General features: G+C 39.2%; 2 protein-coding genes across 4 annotated transcripts; both read left to right on the top strand.

The window, feature by feature from the left end:
- Positions 1-4: 4 nt before the first annotated feature.
- On the top strand, positions 5-14,238 carry LOC124634269 (phosphopantothenate--cysteine ligase). 3 transcript variants are annotated; one of them, XR_006984838.1, is made up of 8 exons: positions 5-161; positions 6,522-6,683; positions 8,647-8,875; positions 10,136-10,350; positions 10,766-10,951; positions 11,292-11,394; positions 12,282-13,248; positions 13,294-14,238. XR_006984838.1 is itself a non-coding variant. In XM_047169739.1 (7 exons), exons 2-7 carry the CDS (start codon positions 6,552-6,554, stop codon positions 12,383-12,385), a joined length of 969 nt encoding a protein of 322 aa, XP_047025695.1. In that variant the 5' UTR covers positions 5-161; positions 6,522-6,551; the 3' UTR covers positions 12,386-14,238. The 3 variants fall into 3 exon arrangements, 2 of the variants coding, with proteins under 2 accessions (XP_047025695.1, XP_047025696.1); XM_047169739.1 differs by having other exon boundaries at positions 12,282-14,238; XM_047169740.1 differs by lacking the exon at positions 5-161 and adding an exon at positions 204-455 and having other exon boundaries at positions 12,282-14,238.
- Positions 1,218-5,231, top strand: LOC124634267. Its single transcript, XM_047169737.1, has 3 exons — positions 1,218-1,857; positions 2,500-2,724; positions 3,147-5,231. The coding sequence occupies exons 1-3, from the start codon at positions 1,741-1,743 to the stop codon at positions 5,205-5,207; spliced, it is 2,403 nt and encodes an 800-aa protein (XP_047025693.1). The 5' UTR covers positions 1,218-1,740; the 3' UTR covers positions 5,208-5,231.
- Positions 14,239-23,146: the final 8,908 nt, after the last annotated feature.

Here is a 23,146-nt window from a genome sequence, read left to right as displayed (position 1 = left end):
CGTAAACGCGTCCAGTGTGCTTGTCACTTTCAGTTATCAAAAAGTCGTGATAAAGATTTCTATCAGTTGAAAGTGAAATACCTCTAAATTAAAAACATCGATCGCGGGCGGCGGCTGTACCCCGCAGAGCAACGTCCAAGGACACTGAGCTGCTTATAAAGGTGACAATTACTTGTAAATGTGTGTTAGACTCGTCCTTGTAACGTCGACGCGATAGGGTGCTCTGTCGCATTGATTTTTCTATAAACCGAGCTAGTAAATATTGGTTAGCGCTCGTTAATCAGTATAAGATGTCTTAGAGGTTAACGGTGTCGGCCGTATAAACATTCATTGGCGGCCGCCGACGAACATAAAAGTGTTTAATTTATCTCCTTCATTCCGTTTGGAGCAACTAGAGGTATCGCACGTACGTACTATATTGTACAACATTTTGGATTAAATCGCGCTTATTAACGGTGAGTAGAAAATCAAACAAATAACAGATTGAAGATAAGGATCAGTTAAAGCAAATTATGTGTTGATACAGTATTTAAGCGTTTTTATTGGGGCTCATTAGATCTTATCAGCTTTCCCAGATTCATTATTCATAGTGGTCTGATTCTATTGATAAAGAAGATAAGATCTGGCTGACTTCATTACTTTATTTATTACACACAGTTGGTGATTTATTTTTTGGAAATAACATTTCCTACTCTATGAGTTTAATAGGTATTTAACTGTAGTCAAATCAGTCTAAAAATAAATTAGGTACAGCTAAAAAACTATATTTAACACTAACCGTCTTACCACAAAAACTTTTTAACGTCAGTTTAAGACTTGTTTAAAAAAATGTCAAATTATGACGTTGACATATGGTTCATTTTGGAGCCACATTTTTTTTAGACAAGTGTAAAACAGTGGTTAAAGTTTTTGTAGTAAGGCCATAAAACTTTAAATTTAATCATTGTAAACAGTCCTATCAAGATTGTTTGCCTTTAATTAATGCCGAACCAAATGTAGAAGTACTACTTATTTTCTTGGTAAACATTTTTAAAATGTTAAATAGAACATAACATTCTTCATTTAAAAGTCAACTATTTTACAGGTTAACATGATTTTAAAGGTTTTATTTTAAAGGTTAACTATTTTACAGTATAAATAAAAGTAAGTAAATTGTTCCCAATTCAAAATACATAACAAAAAGTAAAAATAAAAGAATACTACAGTTCCTAATTTGAATATGAGGTAATCGCTACATTTCCATACAACAAAAACAATTGTTTGACTAACATGAAATCCTACAAGAGCTAAGCTTAACCAGCCATATCAAGTGTCCACTGATCCATTTTAAAGGAGAAGGGGACTTCTGGGCCCAGCAGTTAACTACCTGAAATATGTATTAAAAAAACCGTTACATTTTTTTAAATAAAATCACAAAATATGGTACCAGGATTCTACCCAGGAAGAGAGAAAACTTAAATTAAGATAATAAGACTAAATAATCGATTAAATAATGCCTGAAATGCCTGAATTACTAGTAATCTACTGTATTTTTATTCCGGCAACACTTGTTGGTGGCATGCGTCTGTCACTGACTGACAGATGCACTCGTTTGTTTTCTTTCATTCTGAGTGCGCACATATTTTCCTGGTTTTACTATTTAAACCCACGACCTTGGCTTTTCGACGGATCTTGCTACTCTGAATTACCTGGCTCTCGATTTTGGACAACTGTTACGCCTATCGATTGGATATCGACGACATGGATCGCTGTATGAATTGTACGATTGCGCTTGGTCGCAGTAATTCTATTGGAAGAAAAGTCTTGGAGGATGAGGCGATTTTAACAGTTATTCGTCAGTGGCGTGCATCTCAGCCTGTAAGTTTTTACCCATTTTTTACATATTCAAATCGTGCTTTTAGCAAGCCATTTTAACTTCATATCTATCGGTTTATTGGACAGTATTATATTAGATCAATAGTCAATTAGTTAGCTTAAGGTCTCTGCACACAGCGGGCGCGGCGCGGCGGGACGGGACGGCGACGCGACGCTGAGCAGTTGTAATGGTCTATTCACACAGCGGGCGTGGCGCGGCGGGACGGGACGGCGACGCGACGCTGAGCAGTTGTAATGTACTAGAGCGACAGTTACCGTCGCGTCGAGCGGGGCGGCTCTGTGTGAAGTCGTCCATAGTATCTAGACGACTACGACTTCACACAGAGCCGTCCCGCTCGTCGCGACGGTAACTATCGCTCTGTGTGAAGTCGTCCATAGTATCTAGTACATTACAACTGCTCAGCGTCGCGTCGCCGTCCCGTCCCGCCGCGCCGCGCCCGCTGTGTGCCTTTAAATAGACATATATTTTAATCTGTGGAATGTGGAGTTTGATCATTTCTCTTATAAAAAAAGTGAAGGTCACCCTCGAGTCCCGATAAATCAATTTCGGTCTCGGTTGTGACATCGACATTATTGAACATGCACTAGGGGTTGAACAAGATTTAAATGGTTATGTTATTTCAGGTAACCAGTGAGAACGTTGTATGCCAAGCATGTTGGGACTTGGCCCAAGATGTGGTTCTTGGAAGACGTGCGATTGATGCACCAACCCAAGTTGGCCATTCAAGCGTATGTCTCCGCTGTGGTCGTTCACTCTTAGCCCGGCGGTTCAACCACCTTCTTCGTAATGATTCTGCTCGTGAATCTGCGATATATAATGTGATTAGAGAGTGGATTCTACCACAAACGGTAAGATAGTTTAGTATTATATTTTAAATTATTTAAACTATATCTATACTAATATTATAAAGTGAAAGAGTTTGTTTGGTGCGTTCAACGCACTAATCTCAGAATCTACTAGTCCGACTTTAAAAAATCTTGTCTGTTAGATAGCCTATTTATTGAGAATGGTTACATAACATTACGCTACATCCAATAGCAGCGGAGCAGTAAACAAAGATGCTAGTGAAACCGTGAGGTTCAGCTAGTTAAAATAATAAAACATTTATTTGTAAAGCTAACATGATTTAAAACTAGCACTAAATCATAAAAATAAAACACTTAACTGAAAGACAAGGGCACCCGACACAGGTTAGGTTAGGGTTATTTTTTTTTATTACTATCTGGACTACTGTATTATAGTATAATAGTGAATTTTTATTTTTTTGAAGGTGGACGAGGCAAGTCGTATATGCCATTCCTGTTGGATATTAGCAGACAGAGCTGCTGTTCATATGAGTACAGGTCCTTCGACTTCCTCACAAAGTAACCCACCGCCAGCCCAATCATCAGTTGGTGTTTCTGTTGGACAATTGGATGAAAATCATGACAACATTCTACACGAACCTGAGAATGTTTCCATTCAACCAGAACAAAACCAAGGTAATGATGATGTGCATGAACCCTCAGTGGAACTACATTCACCAAGTGCCCCAATTGTGGAACCAGTACAACAGCACCCTGAACCAACAATTGTATTGCCAGATTATATGCGGGCAGTTGAAACAGAGCGACGGTGCTTCATAGAAGGTTGCCAGAGAACTGAACGATATAGAGTTCCTCTAGCAACGAGAAAAATGTTGCTTAATGAGCATAAATATTATGTACCACAAAATAATCGACTTTGTGATATACATTTAGTAATTGAGGCATGGGACTTCCTTGATAGTTTAAGGAGTAATTATTTACAAACATTTACTGCAAGACATATCCAAGATATGTTTACACTAAAAGAAACCCCAAAAGAAAGGTTTTTGAATTTTGAAAATATTGATAATATGGACGACCATGTTGTGCATACCTGGATCGGGTTTACTAAAGTTCAGTTCCGTCAATTATTTGATGAGGTTCCACAATTGATAGAAATTCGTAATAGTTCTTCAGTTTTAGCAGCCTATCTTATCAAATTAAGAAGTGGGGACTCAAATGAAAGATTAGCAACATTATTTAAAACATCTAAGAAAACTTTAGCCAAGTGGCTGTGTCAAGCCCGTGACATATTAACTGAACATTTTGTGCCTCGGCACTTAGGTTTAGAACACATCACTAGAGAACAAATAAAAGAAAGGAACTTAGCCATTCCTAGTGCTTTATTTGAAGGAGATTCTAGGCCCATCGCTATATTTGATGGAACTTACTGTTATATTGAAAAAAGCTCTAATTATTTATATCAAAAAAAAACATACAGTTTGCATAAATATAGGAACTTAACCAAACCTTTTTTAATGGTGTGCACAGATGGTTACATCATTGATGTTTTGGGCCCCTATCCAGCTACCACGTCAGACTCAGATATAATGAGACATGAATTTTTAAGTGGAAACCCACTCCAGGATTTTTTCCAAAATGGTGATGTATTTATACTGGATAGGGGTTTCCGAGATTCATTACCTTTGTTAAACCAATGTGGATATAGGACATACGTGCCTGCTACTTTGGCGCAGGGTGAAACACAGCTGTCAACACTTGACGCAAACAAATCGAGGGCAGTCACCATTTGCCGTTGGGTCGTTGAGATTGTGAACGGTAGGTTTAAAAGAGATTTCAAATTATTCAGGCAATGTTATTTTAATACAGCCTCAAGAAGTTTAATAAGAGATTTTAAGGTGGCTGCTGCTCTCATAAATAGGTTTCACCCTCCCATAACCGATAGAATAGACTGTGGGGCTATCATTAATCAGATTAATTTAAATATGAATAGACATAACATATTAGGTGATTTTATTGTTAACAACCAATATAATAGACGTAGGGCTGATTTTGAAACAATAACTATTCATAATGATAATTTAAATGATTTTCCCCAGTTGTCATATGATGAATTAATTCTTGTATGCTTAGGTACATATCAATTAAAGCAGGCACGGTCCTATTTTGGTGAACATTTGCGGGGAAATGATGGGTTTATAATAGAAGTGTGCAGGGAGGTAAGCAGCAGCCTTCTTCGACAGCTGTCAGCTTCAAATACTTCTTGGTTATTGCGAGGCCGAATACAATCCCGCCATATAAGTCGCAAAACATATTTTGTTTATATTTTAGTTGATAGCTGTCGAAGAGGACGAGATTCAATATTATCATATTATTGTAATTGTATTGTAGGTAGAAGAACTGTAGGCTGCTGTGCCCATGTAATGTGCATTATATGGTATCTCAGTTGGGCAAGATTCCAAGAAAATATCGTACCCCCTGCACAATTTTTAGATGACATTCTAATAATAATTGAAGATGAATGATAATACATGTTTAATTATTAAGTATATTGGTGTTTTATTTTACTTCCTTCTCCCTTTTTTAGTTTTTAAAAGGTTGGTTCCTGCTGCTTATAGGTTACAGGAAATTGCAAGTAGAAACTTGTCTTCGACTATAGCGAAAGGCCGCGTTTCCACTGACGCGGAGCTGGGCGGAGAGGAGCTTAGCGGTGCACAAATTGACCAATGATTATGCTTGAAATCTCCGCTCCGCTTCAATGGAAACAGTACGAGCGGGGTGGAGCAGAGCTGAGCGAATATTCATACATCGAGGCGGTGCAGAGCGGAGGACAGCGAGCATTGGGGTGCAGAGCGGAGGACAGCGGGGCGGTACGGAGCGGTGCGGAGCGGGGCGGTGCGTGACTCGCGTGCAGTGTGTCTGTAAAAATGCGCGATTCCAAAAGCATGCTCCACTCCGCTCTGCTCCGCTCACTGACCACTCACCGCTCTTCATCGCTCCTCTCCGCTCAGCTGCGCTCCTCTCCGCCCAGCTCCGCTTCAGTGGAAACACTGACCACTTTTCACCGCTCTTCTCCGCTCCTCTCCGCCCAGCTCCGCGTCAGTGGAAACGCGGCCAAAGTCCAGGGCACGCGCCGGTTGCCGCTGCGTAGGGTGATGTCTCGAAGATCTAACAGGTTAGGCTTTCACATGCTTCATGCATAAAACCATTACACAACCGAAGTGATTCAGAAGTATTTCGCAAATTACATAAAAAATACAATGTTATAATATAACCTAACTTTTACTATAATTCAGATAACTTGGTTTCTGGGTAGCCAAAATTCACCAAATTTTTAGTGAAGCCTTGTTATTATATCCTCTTACAAATAAGGCTACTTTGATTCAGTTAACACCTGGGCCCAGGAACCTATGGAGCCATTCCCTTCTCCTTTAGGTAATCTCATTACCATAGACTCGTTCAACATGCAGTAATACCTCCATGAAGTTCTGTTATGTAGATCAAATGCAATTGAATCTACTTTATTGTATTTAACTAAATATAATATTAACTTTTGGTATCAGGTGACTTTAAGGATATATTGCTATATGCAAATAGTTCGTTTCAGTAGTAGTTTTCAATATTATGTTCTCTTATGTTACATACCTTCTATATAAATACAAACTTGACAATTAACTATATTTTGGCACATGTAACATTTTGACACACAATCATAATGTATATTAGACTACGGCAACATGTATGAAACAGTGTCATCTTTTTTTCGCTCAGTGTTTAAGTTAGTTTGATAGTAATTTGCTATAAAACTGAAACTCACTCAACATATCATAACCCTGCAGTTTGAGAAACCACACCAGTGAATCTCCAAAATGGCGAGCAGTACATGGGAGGAATTCTTCGCGGTGCACCTGCCCCCACCAGACTTCGAGGACAACCGCTCTCTGCTGAAGGAGTTCTGTGAGCGGCATGACCAGTATGGCAACAAAATTGTTCTTGTTACCGTAAGTACTGAACAATTTTATAAAGTCACACATTAAAGTCAAAATCGTTTATTGATCAAGTCAAAAATCACAAAAAGACAGCAACTAAGTGAATGTTTTCTTATTTTCAACACACAATTTCACATTTTCTATGAATACATTATCTTCAAAGTTTCCTCAATTTCACCGTGGCTGGAAAGAAGAAGAAGAAGCGAGAAAAAATATCCCAGCAAGCTTGATGAAAGTTCATACTTTAATCGGGTCTACCTGAGTTCATGCTCATATTTGTATACATGTTGAAAACTCATGCCCTTGACACTAATAAAAATGGTAATTCCATATGGAATGTGTTTCGCCACAAATAAAATGTCTACCTAGAGTTTTAATAGAGTTATTTACGATGTTCCTAGGCATTGGCTAGGAGTAATTATCGCGTTCGCGTTTTCTCACTAAAAGTAGGTTAATTTTATTATTATGCAGATGCGGCGGCCTGCTTATAAAATATCTCTGTAATGCAATAGAAAGACAGCAAAAGCTTTTTCATTATTTAAGTTACTTAACTATTTCGAAATTAAGAATACATATATGTACTTTTCCGTAATTGTTGTTTCTCGTCTATCAAATTACTTAATACTACATGTTATGACTACAGCCTAAAAAGGTCCATGTTATGGCATGTTGAAATGACCTAATGGCGCCGTAATTTTCAGTGGAATTCGGCCGAGTTTATGGTTTTACATTACGACCTTATACCTACACACGAACACTGCGTCTCTGGCTGTTATCTACAATGCCCTTAACTTTGCAGATGTTTACATACCTGCTTATAGGCGTATTTTGACACATTTTCACACCTTTCTTTACCCGTCAGCAATCAGTAGTAGTATACTAGAGAGGAAACTTTTTTTTGTTTGTACCCTGAAGGCTCCAAAACTACTGGACCGATTTGAAAAATTCTTTCTCTGTTGAAAGCTACACTCTTCCCGAGAAACATAGGCCATATTTGATCGCGGTACCGGCATTTAGTTCCCCGGTGAAACCGCGGAAAAACGGCTAGTATAAAATACAAACAACTAAACGCGAAAATCTACCAATAATTTTCTCTTCTAGTACCTATATTTTTACCAAAGGAATATTGTGGGAACATGCAATTAAGTAATTAGGCAAGGTGGATGCGCAAGGCCCTGACCTTCAGGCTAATGACGTTGTCGCGAGATTCTGGCAATAAAGATCAGGCGATGCTCCGAGGCTCCCTCTAATGTTAGGAGTATATGTCATGGTTGAAGGTCTGGACTAGTCTAGTTCTAGCTTCAACTAGGTTGCCGTCTGTAATGATAAAATAATCTATCTTTTTCGTTTGAGAGAAAAACTGTTTGTGTAATATGTAATGATCTGTGAGGAATTTGGAGTGTGATCTAATCAATAAAACTCCTAAGAAAACCTGCACCAAGAATCCCTTAACACCAATTCACCGGCATTTCACAAGGCCCACGATAACAACATGATATACAGCCTACATATTTCATAGACACGTTGCATGCAAAAACATTCGACTATCATAAATTATTCAAATAAAGAACAAACAGCCATTTTGTCGCGAACACATTATGGCGCGAACTTGTTGCGTGCTCAGCCGCAGTCAAGTGTTCCCAGGAGGCTGGCGCGACTATCATGGCGAATAAAGTGATGCTCAGTTCACTAGACAAACGGATTTATTATTTACATAGCACTTGTTACTATTGGGGTCTTTTTGTTGGAACTTGAAGAGAAGTAAAATGTTTGGGGACATATTTTAGGAGTATTTTCTTTTTACATTGATGATGTGGTGATTGGGAGTATGAAACTGCCTTTGACATCGGACTTCACCATCACATGAAGACCGAGCCTTACAGAAAACTTTCCATTCATTACCACAGCTGGCGCCTACAGTCATAAAATCCGCTATAGACTACCAATTAATCTTCTAAACGTCTATAACTTCCAGTCTGGTGGTACAACAGTCCCCTTAGAACACAACACGGTCCGTTTCGTGGACAACTTCAGCGCGGGCACCCGTGGCGCGTCTTCTGCCGAGTACTTCCTTGAACAGGGGTATGCGGTCATCTTCATGCATCGCCAAAAGTCGCTGGAACCGTTCACGAGGCACTTCACTGGACAGAAGCTGCTGGATATGCTTGAGATCCAGGATCGAGGACCTAATACTTCTATTTCAGGTTAGTTGATCTTATAAAAAAAGCTTGCAGATATTTTCAGTTTCATTATACTTATAATAAATCTGTAGAGAGGTCAATTCTGTACATTGAATATATTTCCAAAAAAACTATCAGGGGGTGATTAGTGATCGATACTGATGCCAAAAATGCAATCAGTAAAATTTTTGTCTGTCTGTCTGTCTGTATGTTCGTTATGGAAACAAAAACTACTTGACGGATTTCAACGAAACTTGGTACAATGATTCTTCATACTCCTGGGCAGGTTATAGGATACTTTTCATCACGCTACGATCAATAGGAGCAGAGCAGTGAAGGTAAATGTTGGGAAAACGGGAGAAGCTACTCCATTTTTTAAGCTTCCGTCGCGTGTGCTGCCCTAATGGTTACAGCTACACAGAAACCATGTATGACGGAAATGTTCTTCATAAAATTATGTAAAAAATATTCCATGACAGCATATGTCCATCTTTTATGGTTGACTCACAATAACACGTAAAACTCTCGGAAGCTTAGCAGTTCGGAGCTTTCTGATTATATTTGACTACTATTACGTTTATAACACTCTCACTCACACTTATTAAAAATAATTAACACTATTATCTATTCATTAAAAAAAGAATTATATAAATCGGTAATGAAACACCAACGTTGTACATGAAAAACGGTAATAAGCCATCGCGCGTGAATACTGAATCATGCTATAAGGATCATTTTTGTGCAACGGTCGCCGCACTCGACGCGACTCGCGGCGCGGTGGCTGCGCGAGCTTCATACAATATTTGGCTGTTGGTGCGATTGATGCGAATAGACGTTCAGAGTGTTCAACCTTATTGGGTGACTTTTAGGTTTTAAATAATTTATTTTTAACTTTCTTTTGTTGTTATTTTATAAAATAGGTTAGTACCTATTAGTTATTTTGGCAGTGTTTAAATACAAAATATTAATAGTTTACATTTTATTTCTTAAAGTAGTAGTAGGTACGCATTAGTACGCATAGATTTAGATAATTGGAGGGGCTGGTGTTTATTCTTCCTCTGTTTGCACAAAGTCCGACTCTAACGCGGACGAAGTCGCTGGCAGAAGCTAGTTTTAAATATTTTTCAAACATCAATATGTAATATTTCTCCAAAATTCAATGCTATCAAAGATTTGATCATAAACTCACGAAGCAAAAGTAACATCAAGTCCTAACCCTAATAAGGGGTCGAGGCCCCTTTAAATTCGCATTGTGTAAGAGTTTTTCTTATTCCTATTATCCAGTGAAACCAGACAGCGTCGACGTGCTAGCACCCATTCTCCTCCGCTACAAGGCAGCTCACGCAGCGGGTGCGATCCTGCACGTGTCGTTCACCACAGTCTCCGAGTACTTCTGGCTGCTGCGCGCTGCCTGCGAGTGTCTGGCCAACCTTGGTGCTAGGGCCATGCTGTATCTAGCTGCTGCTGTGTCCGACTTCTATATACCTAAGGATAGAGTGGTGAGTAGTTTTCTAGGCTGACTATTGCGTGTCAGGACCACGATGTATCCTTGTAAATGGCATCAGATTCAAAACCAAACACGTCAAAGATGGCGGGGTGACACAGATGTTTCAAGATGGTGAAAGGAAAGCCTCTGGTCATGGGGCATTATAGGCTTATGACAACATAGTAATATCTCGGTACTTTTGCTGATAAACCTCCTCTATTTTAACATTGCGCGATGCGCATACATGGTACTTAAGTACATAATAGGATAAACACCTTAAGCAGTTATTTTTTACTAGGTGACAAGCTTGCCATAGTTTGCGGAATCACCGTGTAAACCGTGCGTTATACCAAACAACCGATAAGACCTCATTATAAAAAAAAACAATGTGCTTTCTACAATCACACCGTTATACCTCGTCTCCACAGCCTACCCACAAGATGCAGTCAGCTTGCGGAGCTCCCATCATCCAACTGCACCTAGTGCCCAAGATGTTGGCTCCCCTCGTCAACCTGTGGGTGCCTGAAGCTTATGTGGTCTCCTTCAAGCTGGAGACGGATGAGAACCTGCTCATACCTAAGGCGAGGGCTGCGCTTGACAAGTATAAGCATAAGGTGAGCTGTACATTTAGGAAAAAGTTGTCAATCCATCAGTTTTCCAGAAAATGGCTACTGTGTCCTTTTACGATAGTAGTAGACTACTCCGAGACCAAAAACTTCAGTAATTGAAATCAACCCCACTCTTTTTGGGGCGCATCATTTATTAACCAACTCAAACAACAAGAGAATAGGAAGGCTACCATATGGTCGATCGTATTGTTTCCTCTAAAGACACTAAATTAATTTCTCACATCCCCACTGCAGCAGCCTTGAAGATTCTATTAAGTTTTTTCTCTCCTGTCTAATATTAATAAAAAATTAGTCGTATATAAACTGATGTCATCTGTGTTGCCAGATGGTGGTGGCTAACTTGCTGCAAACCCGGCACCACCGCGTGATCCTGGTGTCTCCCGACGTGTCGCAGGAGATCGTGCTCACCAGGGAAGAGGTTCATGCCGGTAAGGATGTTGAGGATTCAGTAATAACTGGCCAATTTTATTTTAAAAAATGCGTGATAGGCCAGTTAAATAAAATCATTTTGAATTCTAATTTTACTAGAAGTGCTGAACAGAAAACTCTTGTTTGGCAATAGGTTATTTTAATTATTTTCAATTTTCAAATATGATATACTGTCCAAACTCAAGTTCAATAACATAAACTACATAAACCCTCGATGTGATCAGGGTAAAAAAAAATCGTGTAGTTACATTTGCAGACCATTTAGTGACCACCGAGAAAGTCTACTGGTTTTCTTGAAGGCAGCCTGAACGAATCATATTCAGTACATCCATTACTATGTTCATACCATGACAGCTATGTACATTCCCCTTATGCCCGCTCTACACTTCGCCCGTGGAAAACGCGCGATGGCCGCGAAAGGGCGCGAACGCCAAGTGTGGAGCCGTATCGAAGTTCGAAACGGGCTAAATGTAGATCGGGATTTACATTCGAACAATGTCAACTATGTCAACTGCCTCATTGGTCTAGCTGTCGCAAGCGCGGTTGCTGAGCACGAGGTCTCGGGTTCAATTCCCGGGACGGGCCAAAATAACTTTGTGGGTTTTAGAAACTTTTCACAAAGTAGCCCGGAGCCTGGAAGTTGCATCGGAGAGCACGTTAATGTTGGTCCTGCGTCTGATCTCTCTCCGGTCGTGTCGGATTGCCGTCCCATCGGACTATAAGAGTGAAGGAATAGTGAGTGAACCTGTGTCTGCGCAAATGGTTGTGCACTATAATATGTCCTGCGCAGTTGGCTGATTTCCTTACATGAGAACAGTCGACGTAGCTAGGACATCATTAGAGATCCAATGAACTAAACCAACTACAAAACGTTACTGTTCCCCAGGCGTGGACATCGAGTCGTCGATCGTGTGCGAGATAGTCCGCGTGCACGCGCTGCACATGCGGCACGCGGGCGAGCCCGTGTCGCCGCCGCGCTCGCCGCGCTGATGCGTCCGCCGCCGCCGCCTCTACCTCACCAACCAGTAGGCGCGGCGCCACACACAAGTGCGGGAATGTGGACGAGGTGTGCTCAGCGGTGGACGAAGTGTGGTGAGCAGTGGACCTCATGTGCTGAGCAGTGGACTATATGTGCTGAATAGTTGACTATGTGTGGTGAACAGTGAACAATAATTGATGGACAGTGAACTATGTGTGTTGATCAGTGCACTATGTGCTGAGCAGTGAACTATGTGTGGTGAACAGTGAACAATAATTGATGGACAGTGAACTATGTGTGTTGATCAGTGCACTATGTGCTGAGCAGTGAACTATGTGTTCTGAACAGTGAGCTGTAAGTGCTGAACAGTGGTCTTTATGGCGAAAGTAAACCATTATGTACTGATCAGTGGACTATGTGTTCTGATCAATGAACTATGTGCTGAATAGTTAAATATGTTTTCTGAACAGTGGACTATTTGTGCTAATTAGTGGAGTACATGCGGAACAATGGACCATATGTGCTGAACAGTAAACTATAAGTGCTGAACACTTGACTTAACGTGATGAAAAGTCTGTTATAATTGCTGAACTGTTGACTTCATGTGCTGAACGATTGACTTTATATGCTGAACAGTTGACTATATTATGTGGTGAACATTCTACATAACAGTGAATAGTGATCTAAAACTTGATGAGAGTATAGTCGTCATGCTTCATTGTTATGACCGCGCTCGCCACCGCCTTTACCTCGCGAAACAGTACCCGTGCCGCAGCCCGTTTAGAAAGAACTATACTGAACAGTGAGCATTGCACTGATCGGTGCATGTAATAAACAATGGTTTTCAAAGTAAATAGTGAACTATATGTCGAACTAAAACTTGATGCGTGTATTTACATCGAGTTATTTAAACTCGATGTAAATACACGCATCGACGCAACTTGTCTAAAAAGTCCTTATATCAACAGTTGACTTTAATGAACAGTGGACTTCATAATGAACAGTGAGCTTAAAGTTCATGCACTTTTAATGTGTTGTCATCGTAATGTGAACTTTACATATGGCTAGTGGGCCAACACGTCTTGCTGGCATCTCTGTACCAGCCAGTAAGCGTAACGTTTGTGCAGTTGGAACTCCGTAGTGGATAGTGGACTACTACATGTGTGATGAACAGAACATTAAATTAAGAGAAGAGGAGTTACTAACATGTTTTATTGTATTGAAACTTTCTTATGGAAAAACCCGTGAAGTGCTAGGGCAATGACGTATTTATAAACTGTGTAATGTTTTGTTATTCATTGACGAGCAATCATGCAATGTTTGAACTATGAGTTGTCTGCAGCAAATCAGAGTAAAGTTTCTACTAGTCATGGTGATTTATAGAGCAAAAACATTTAACTGGTAAACCAAGAAAACTTTCTTAAAAGAAAATGGGGATTGAAAAGTTGTACATTGTTTGTACGATGAGTGATATGTTACTAAAAGTTCCCGAACGAGTTGAGTGCTGCGATGTTCGTGCTCGCGAGCGTTAAGTCTATCTTAGCGAATACAACTACTTATGTGACTCAAATAAAATCATGAAAAAACTTTGGTCTGTCGTGCTGAAAATGTACGTGAAGTTCATGAACGTTCTAAGCGATGTAAGGTTTTCGTAAAATGACACTTATGACTTCTCAATACACATGTGTGTTAAATGTATCATATAATACTATGTGTTCCCAGTGTTTAAATGTAACAATAAATGTCTATTCATGCACGTTTTGTATCATAGATGCGCGTTCAGGCATTCGATACATAGGAGTGAGATATCACCCTAAAAAGACTATGATTATGAAAATAATAACATAAGCTGTGAATATTTATACATCTCGGTGTTTTATCTGTCTGTATACCTGTAAACGATATTTTAATATCTCAAAGACAGCTTTATAGTAAAATATTAATGTCTCACTGTGAGTCAAATGACTTCCTAAGTTCTTACAGTTTAAGAAGAGCGAACAAGCATGGTATAAATATAAAAAGTATTTGCCACGCAACATGCACAAGCAAAACATACGGGTCACGGACGCCATTAGACGTCAATATTAAAAACACTCCAGTAGGTAACAGTTTACGTCAAAGAGTGAACTTAAAAATATTATGCCTTATCCGAAAATCTGACCTTGCGTGCTTGCAAAAATATAAACAAACTATATATTTAAACAAGTATCAGCTAAAATATGAGTATCAATGAAAATAAAAGTAATGAGTTCAGTAAGGTCGTTGACTCTCAACAAATGGGTTGTGAGTGAAATCTCCCGATATCTTATATCGAGATAGCCCTTGCCGTTATTGAGGTCAACTACGTTAGTGGTGTAGCTGCAACGGATGAAAAACAAAGGCTTTGGCTGATGAAATCTTTTCATACTGATACATAAGCAAGCTAAAATAACGAGTATTTTATAAATGATCATAAAATATTGCCTTTCGACGCTGAATATTTTTTAACGACGTCTAAAATTATCAAATGACTCCCGCTATGGGTTAGCAGCGGTGAGGAAGTGTCAGACTCTTACTGACTAAAAACCGTCGTGTTCCGTCGTAGGCCTTTTATGTACCAGGGCAGCGGTAACCCTTTCGAACAATCTCGCAGCCCCGGCAGGCCTTGACCCTGCTGAGCCCCGCTGGGGTGTTATAATGGGGCTTAATTTCAGATTCTGGGATCGCTTTTAAAAGTAAACTTGCCCCTCATGTTCAGCGATCCCTTTTACAACCAGCAGAATATATAAATAAAAATAACTTATATAATGTATTTAAAAAATAATAATTAGGATATCACCTCTCGATTTGCCCCAGTAACATCTGTATTAAATTCTTGACCGTTATTTGAAGCTTACTAGTTTGAGATAGGCACCTACGTGTTTTCCGCTTTTATCTCTGTCCTTTTCTACCCCATATCTTGCATCTCTCTCGCACACCGACCAGTTTCACTCCCCACCAGGCAGGAGGCGACGAGTGTTCTCGGCGGCCACAGTTCGTCATTGGCGTCTTGTTTTCCGCCCGAGAAGGTTGGTCTAACCAACCGCTGTAGTATTTCGTTGAAAAATAAACTCAGTGCTCTCGCAGAACACAGGTGAGTTTATAATATTTTATACAATTTGTTAACGGTTTTAACGTTCGATATTCGATTTTGCGAAATCAAGTGTTAATATTTTGTACATCTACCCCTTTTTTGTCACGAGTTTCTTCCGTGTACTTTTTTTTCAGTAATTTGTTTTCAGAATGAGTGACTTATAAAGCAAATACGGATGCGGTAAATAATAAAGCTACCACAGCCCGTGCACGTGACTATGGAAAAGAAAGCAAGCCCGAAGTTCCTAAGGCACCTGTGGCCCTAGTTCAATCCTGCAAGGCGTTCAACTTTTTGACAAAAAAGAATGGTGTGAGGTGCGGTCCAACCAGCATCTCCTTAGTTCGGACTGGTCACTACCGCACTTGAAGAGGGCTGGTGGTGTCAAGAAAGCTTTTCGGCCTTGAAAGACTTGGTACGCTCCCCTCGGACTGCCAGTAAGTCTGTTAGCCACCCCCCATGGGGGTCGGCTCATTATCACGGCGTGTGATGGTTTTCGGCCTTGAAAGACTTGGTACGCTCCCCTCGGACTGCCAGTAAGTCTGTTAGCCACCCCCCGTAGGGGTCGGCTCATTATCACGGCGTGTGATGGTTTTCGGCCTTGAAAGACTTGGTACGCTCCGCCTAGGACTGCCAGTAAGTATACTAGCCACCCCCCGCAGGGGTCGGTTCATTATCACGGACCCGCGCAGGGTACCAATCTTGCATTTTGCGAGTCGCAGCATCATTACAAAGCAGGGACCAGTAAGTATACTAGCCACCCCCCGCAGGGGTCGGTTCATTATCACGGACCCGCGCAGGGTACCAATCTTGCATGTTGCGAGTAGCAGCATCATTACAAAGCAGGGACCAGTAAGTATACTAGCCATCCCCCGCAGGGGTCGGCTCATTATCACGGACCCTCGCAGGGTACCAATCATGCATGTTGCGGGTCGTACCATCATTGCAATCTACCCTCGCAGGGTGGCTTTTTGGATCGACTTTCGAAGAGTCGCCATTATAACCTTCCCTCGAAGAGAAATGGTAATCACACTCACGCTGAATGGCGTGTGACGCAAAACTCTAAAAGCTCCCTTGGGATATCACGAGTAAATTACAATAGGAACCATGTCCAACAGAGGAAACAGAAAGCGTCCAGGACCGCAGGCGGACTTTGATGCGTCCAACAAGGCACGTAAGTTATGACTTTCCAGGCGGGTTGCCTAACATTATATCAAGACCAATGGAAAGAAATGGGAGCTCCGCCTTTCTTGTTAAAAATAATAACTGGGTATCGCATACCATTGGCCAAAAGCCACCTTTGATAGATAATGCCAGATTTGACCAGAGAGTCCAAAGAGATGGATGTCGTCATATCCCAAATGATAAAACAAAAAGTTCTATTGATAGCTGCAAATTCTGCCAGCTTTCTTTCCAATATGTTTCTTGTGCCCAAAAGGCGACGGAAAGAACCGTCCAATACTCAATCTCAAGGTTCTCAACAAGTTCATAATTACGGAACCCTTCAGTTTAATAAATGTTTTTCGGGTGCTAGAGTTTCTTCAGAAAGACGAATGGCTGTGCAAGTGGATCTCGCCCAGGCTTACTTCTACCTTCCGGTAGCCAAAGGTCACAGATATGTTCTTCGACTAGTATACAGAAGAAGACTGCTTCAGATTACGTGCCTACCATTTGGCTTAAGCACGGCACCCAAGACCTTCGCCACAGTGACCAATTTGGGTGGCTCAAACTTTGAAAACTCAAGGGTTACTCATAATTGTGTATCTCGATTTTCTGGTGGCTCACCAAGATATATTTGCCTACTTTGGGATCATTTGCACCATGTTTTGGATGGCAAGTGAATAAATCGCAAGCATTATCAACAAGATAATGACAAAACGCACTACGTGACAAACAGCACGACAAACTTAGAAGACCTGCATAGCTTGATAGGACTTTTAAACTTCGCAAGTTTTCGTTGTTCCATACGGCAGACTGCATTACCGGGCTCTCCTCACTTTCCTCAATGCAGTGTTGAACAGCAATCTATACCTACCCTATTCATGGAACCGTGAGCCAAACGGTGAACAAACCATAAAAAGGGTTCTTATAAGTCACGATTGAAGTAATGATCATATTTTATAAAAATAACTACGAAAGTAATATACTGACAACATTAGAAATGATATTTTAGAACGATGTCTGTGGAACTTATGCAATCTTTTCAAACTTAATTGAAATCAAATATGTATGATAAATGCCGTAAATTATTTTCTTAATTTTAATGAAATATGTAGTAAATCGTTTACATGTAAAATGAACCTAGAAGTCTTGACTGTCATACATAGAACCCTACTTAATTGAAGACCACAGATACTAAGAACATTTTACATAAAAATGTGACGTTTTTGTCATCGGTCGGGTTATACCCACCATTTTGAAAAAGTGTCATTCTTTGGTTACATTGTGGGCTCACGGCTCGGTGAATGGAGTATAGCAATGTTGAACCTACCAGCAGATACCTTAGCAGATCTAAAGTGGTGGCTGGTCAGCTGCCACCAAACCTTGGATATTCATTCGCCACTTCCCTGTCACCTTATAACCACGGACGCCTCCGATGTAGGATGGGGGCACAACTGAACGGAACTCCCGTAATGGGTTCATGGAACGAGAGAGAAAAAGGCTTTCACTGCGATCTGAAAGAGATGCTTGCAGTATTAACTGGAAAATCACGGCAAGTTGCTAAAGAGATCAACAGCCATTTTTCAATGCAGAAATGGGACTGTGGTGTCATATCTAAGAAATCAAGGTGGCACCCGATCAAGGAGCCTACCGAACTTGACGTACAGAGTATTCAGTTATCTTGAGCTGTATCAAATCTATCACGTCGTGAATCATATACCAGCCCTATTCAACAGTCAGGCAGACCATCTCTCCCGACACAAACCTCCACCGGAGTGGCATCTTGTATCAGCAGTGGACCTATTTGCCTCGAAGCGAGCCCAGGGACACATAGTTGTGTACTACGTGCCCCTAGATCTGAAGGACCCGAAAGCGGGGTTCCACGATGCATTTTTCTCAAGTTTTGACTTACCCGCTAGCATGGGTATTACCGCCACCTTACCTTATACCGTAGGTCCTCAGTCATCTCAATTCAGGAACGGGAGTTAATCTCATAGTAGTTCCTTCGGTGGCACCAGGTATTTTGGCGAGCAGATTCCCGAAGTCCCGATCATTAGCAGTACCCTACACACTGATGAACCTCGAGCAGAAACCGATAGACACAGCAACGGGGATACCCCCTGCCAAGGTCAAGGAAATGGGGGGGGGGGAGGGACAAGGAGTCTCTCCGACTGAAGTCTTCTTCAATCCACACGCAACACTTATCAATCAGCTTGGAGTCGATGGTTAAATTGGGGCGAAAAGTATGAAATTGGATCCTATGAATCCTTGAATCCCTATTTGGACCTATACTTGCCCAATTTTTAGCGGACTTACACATAGTAAATAAACTAGCATACAATACTATTTTATTACACAAGTCAGTTATAGCTACACTATGCAATGCGGAAACCACTCTAGAGCTAGGTTCACACGTTCTAGTCGGACACATTTTAAAATCAATAGCGCTGAGCAAACCTGTTCCCCGGGAAGCCGTCCATCTGGAATATTGACCAATTGGTAACCTACTTAAGTGCAGTAAACGTAGACGAGAATAATCCATTTGCAACTTCCAGGCACACTGCTGCTCTTTCTTTTGCTAGCTTGTTTCGGAAAGGCGAGTCCATGATCTTTCCTTGCTTGCAATAGACCCAGAACATTTCAAAAACAACAAAGATAATTTAATCTTATGGCCAGTCTTTGGCTCTAAGACCGACAGTTCTAGTCATAGGCAGTCGGGTTGTTGTTTGATGGATAATCAGGAAAATATAAATCTAAGTCCAGTGTATTGGGTCAGAAAGACTAAAGCCTTGTTAGAAGATAGACGGACATCGGCTAATTCCTTAAATTTATTTATATCCGTTAGAGGCCAACCAAAGGCACGCACCCGAACGATGATACGGGTGGATTAAGACATTGTTAAAAGGGGCAGGAATAACTACAACCCCAGGAAGCTTCCACTCGGCGGTAGCGTCAAAATCTGTGTTGACAATATACCTTTGGACGATATATTAGCAAAGGGTAATTGGCGATCAGGCAATACATTTGCCCATTTTTACAGAAGGGAAAGATACCCACTAAATAGAAGTAGCAAGTTATCTCGATTATTTAATTAATCCAGCTGATTAATGTCTATATTTTTGTTACTATTGTTATTAAGAAGTATCGCAATGTTTTTGTTAATTACTATTAGAAAATGAAATCAATTTTTGCTTTTGTTCTTGCATCTCTCTTTTAATTTTTATTACTCATCCTTCGAGCCCCTTTCCCAACTATGTTGGGGTCGGCTTCCAGTCTAACAGGATGTAGCTGAGTACCAGTACCAGTTAACTTTGATTACATTAGTATTCCAGGACGCAATACACATACTTACATGTGATTACTCGTGTACCTAAGTACCTATTTACATACACAATTTCATTGTGCTTTTGCTCACATTGGCGTCCACTTCCACCAGGCGATAACAAACACGTCTCAAACTAGTAAGCTTCAAATAACGGTCAAGAATTTAATAGCAGCGTTTTACCTGAAATAAAACGCATATTAAATACTTACCTTATTTGAAGCTTACATTTTAATTTCTGCCTGGTGTTTTCGACTCAATGACGAACTGTGGCCGCCGAGAACACTCGTCGCCTCCTGCCTGGTGGGGAGTGAAACTGGTCGGTGTGCGAGAGAGATGCAAGATATGGGGTAGAAAAGGACAGAGATAAAAGCGGAAAACACGTAGGTGCCTATCTCAAACTAGTAAGCTTCAAATAAGGTAAGTATTTAATATGCGTTTTATTTCAGGTAAAACGCTGCTAACTAGATTTTATATGTCTGTAATTTTTATTAAAATGTCTAAATGTAATATTATAACGACTGTAAATACGAGAAATATTCAAAAATATTAAATAAATTTATCTATCATCAGAACTTCCAATAGGATTTTAAATGTTAACTTTATGGAAAATAGTAAAACTACATGTGTAATATTTATTATTGTATTTTGTAATAGGCAACACTGTTAACAACAAAAATGGGTAAAAAAAACATATGCGAGTGTACCTAACTACTTGAAAAAAATATCCGCATTCAAATGAAATGTTCTTCCATTCTTGTTGTTAAAAGAATACATATTTTGTTGTTAGTAAATGGTTTGATGTGTAGGCTAACTTCGGATTTCAAAAAAGTATCTATCTGTCAATTTACTTACTAAAGATAGGATTTCTCTGGTAAGCAAGTCAGATAGATTATTGAAATCTTCCGTAATTGGATACTAGTGTAATACAGTACCTGTAGCGTAAGGATGGCAGGCCTTAGATGCAGGTGAGCCTAAATGAACAGCGGGGTTCAATATCACTCGATATGATTATGCATTTTAATACAAAACATTATTATAGAATGTTAGAATTTTAACGCATAAAGAAGCGTCCTAATTACATAATAACAAATAGCAATCAATTGCTTTTAAAAATAAAGGAAATTGTTATGTAATTAGGCTGCTATGTGAAACACTTGCACCTGTGTCGTGTTTTTACTACTAAATGGAGATTTAAACTGACTATATATACATAGGTAATTTTGCATTATATTTTATTTAAAAATATTGCAAAATTATCTATACAAATGTATCTTTAATTAAGATTTAAATTATTAAAATATTTATTTACATAAGTTTAAAAAAGTGTATCATTTATTTATCGATAAGATTCAATGTTGTACGGTGTAAATAGTTGTAAGTCTTATGTTTCTACTTCTCACTTAATATATTCTTCAGGACCAGGACTTTATAAGATGCAGAAAGTAAGATAGCATTCTACTTTTAACTAAACAAAACGAGATATTACGATTTGTCGATAATTTTATATCGATAAATCGTAAAATATCGATAAAAATAGCCTTATTTTCAAATGCCTTATTTCGAAACTCATTAGTGTATAGTTTAAAAACATTTCTCCTAGATTGTTAGTTATAAATAGTAATGTTTTGATCGTTCTGTTATTGAAATTGATATTTTATCGTCATAAATGGATATATTATTTAAAATTTTAAAGTTGGTATATACTAAAGAGTTTTACATATCAAATACACAATTGTTCGCGTGTGAAACCGATTCAAATGTTTATTTTATTCAGGCGTTAATGTTATTTATAATATTCGTAAGTTAGTCATTCTACTGATAACTTTAACACAATTATTTTTGTTGTTAAAGTCAAATGATAGTGGGTATACCGGTTTGAGCAAGAAGACTTGATCTTTTTATTGTTCTTGAAGTCGCTATCTATTTTACAACCCGAGTCAGGGACCTATGTTCACAGTGTTCTGTGAAACTTGAAGAAAGAGAGCTATATTCACAATTATCGTCTCTTTCGTTCCCTGCGTTATCGATACGGGCGTTTGCCTAGTTTTCATGGGCACATCATTATTAAACAATTCATTATCAAAAATTGTCTTGAAACTAAGGCCTTAACAAAATTCGTTTTGCTAAAATACTACGTTAAACTATAAAGGTGCTCCATCGGGATATCTTCATTCTGAACTCATATTCGTGAAAAGTCTTTTATATAATCATAGTTGATTATTCAATGATTTTAGTCGATTTAGTGTTATACAAGATTTTTAAATATTTGATACTTAGATAAAGTCTAGATGATATGACTTCTAAAGTAGACGCCAGAAATGCGCAAAAAATTTGAAAAACTGTAAAATTGCCTTTTTATTAAAAGGTAAGTTAATATTGATATCTGGCGTCAATAGTTCTATATTCGTAATGGTTGCTCTAGTTATTCTTCGAAATACAAACAAGCCTTGTCATAAATATTGAAGGCTCATTCGGAAGAAAATTGGAGCAACCAATGTATAAAGAAGTCATTCGATATTTTCACACTCCATTTTAAAGGAAAGCAGGGAAACAGCTAGCGTTGGAATTCATGTTTGTTTTTGTCCTCGAAATTATTGTCTCGAAAATGTTTGATTTGAAATTCTTACCACTTATATTCGTTACGGCGATTTCGCTAATAGTCTTGGTTGAATTTATCTACGCAAGTTTTATACAAATTAATAAATTGTTCTACATACACGTACTCTACTCTACTCGAATACAGAACCTTTTTTTGTCAGTTACAAATATAGTCCGATTAGTTTTCAACTCGAATATTGATACAAAATATTGGCGAAATTGTGATTATTTTAAACATACACAACCTATGTAATTTTTCGTTAAAGAATCGTTATTATCAACATCAGTTGTTATTGTTTATTTCTCGAAATTTTAATTAAAATATTTTGGAAATTGTATTAAGCGCTGTGTTTAAATGTATATGTAAATGTGTGTACTGGGATATAAAGGGTATTTATCATATAGATGTCGTGCCGGAGTGGTTTATATCAGACTTATAGAATGTTCTATGTAGATAGATATTATACCTGTTTGTGTGTGTGCCTGGGACTATTTCTCTCAAAAAGTACAATACTTACTAGACAAAAATAATCAAAGAAATTATTAACACGTTGTTCTATTTAATCTACGACGGAAAAA

This window comes from Helicoverpa zea, chromosome 11, assembly GCF_022581195.2.
Source record: "Helicoverpa zea isolate HzStark_Cry1AcR chromosome 11, ilHelZeax1.1, whole genome shotgun sequence".
Lineage (NCBI taxonomy): Eukaryota > Metazoa > Arthropoda > Insecta > Lepidoptera > Noctuidae > Helicoverpa > Helicoverpa zea.
The sequence above is the reverse complement of the archived record's forward strand: the minus strand, read 5'-3'. Positions and strand labels throughout refer to the sequence as shown.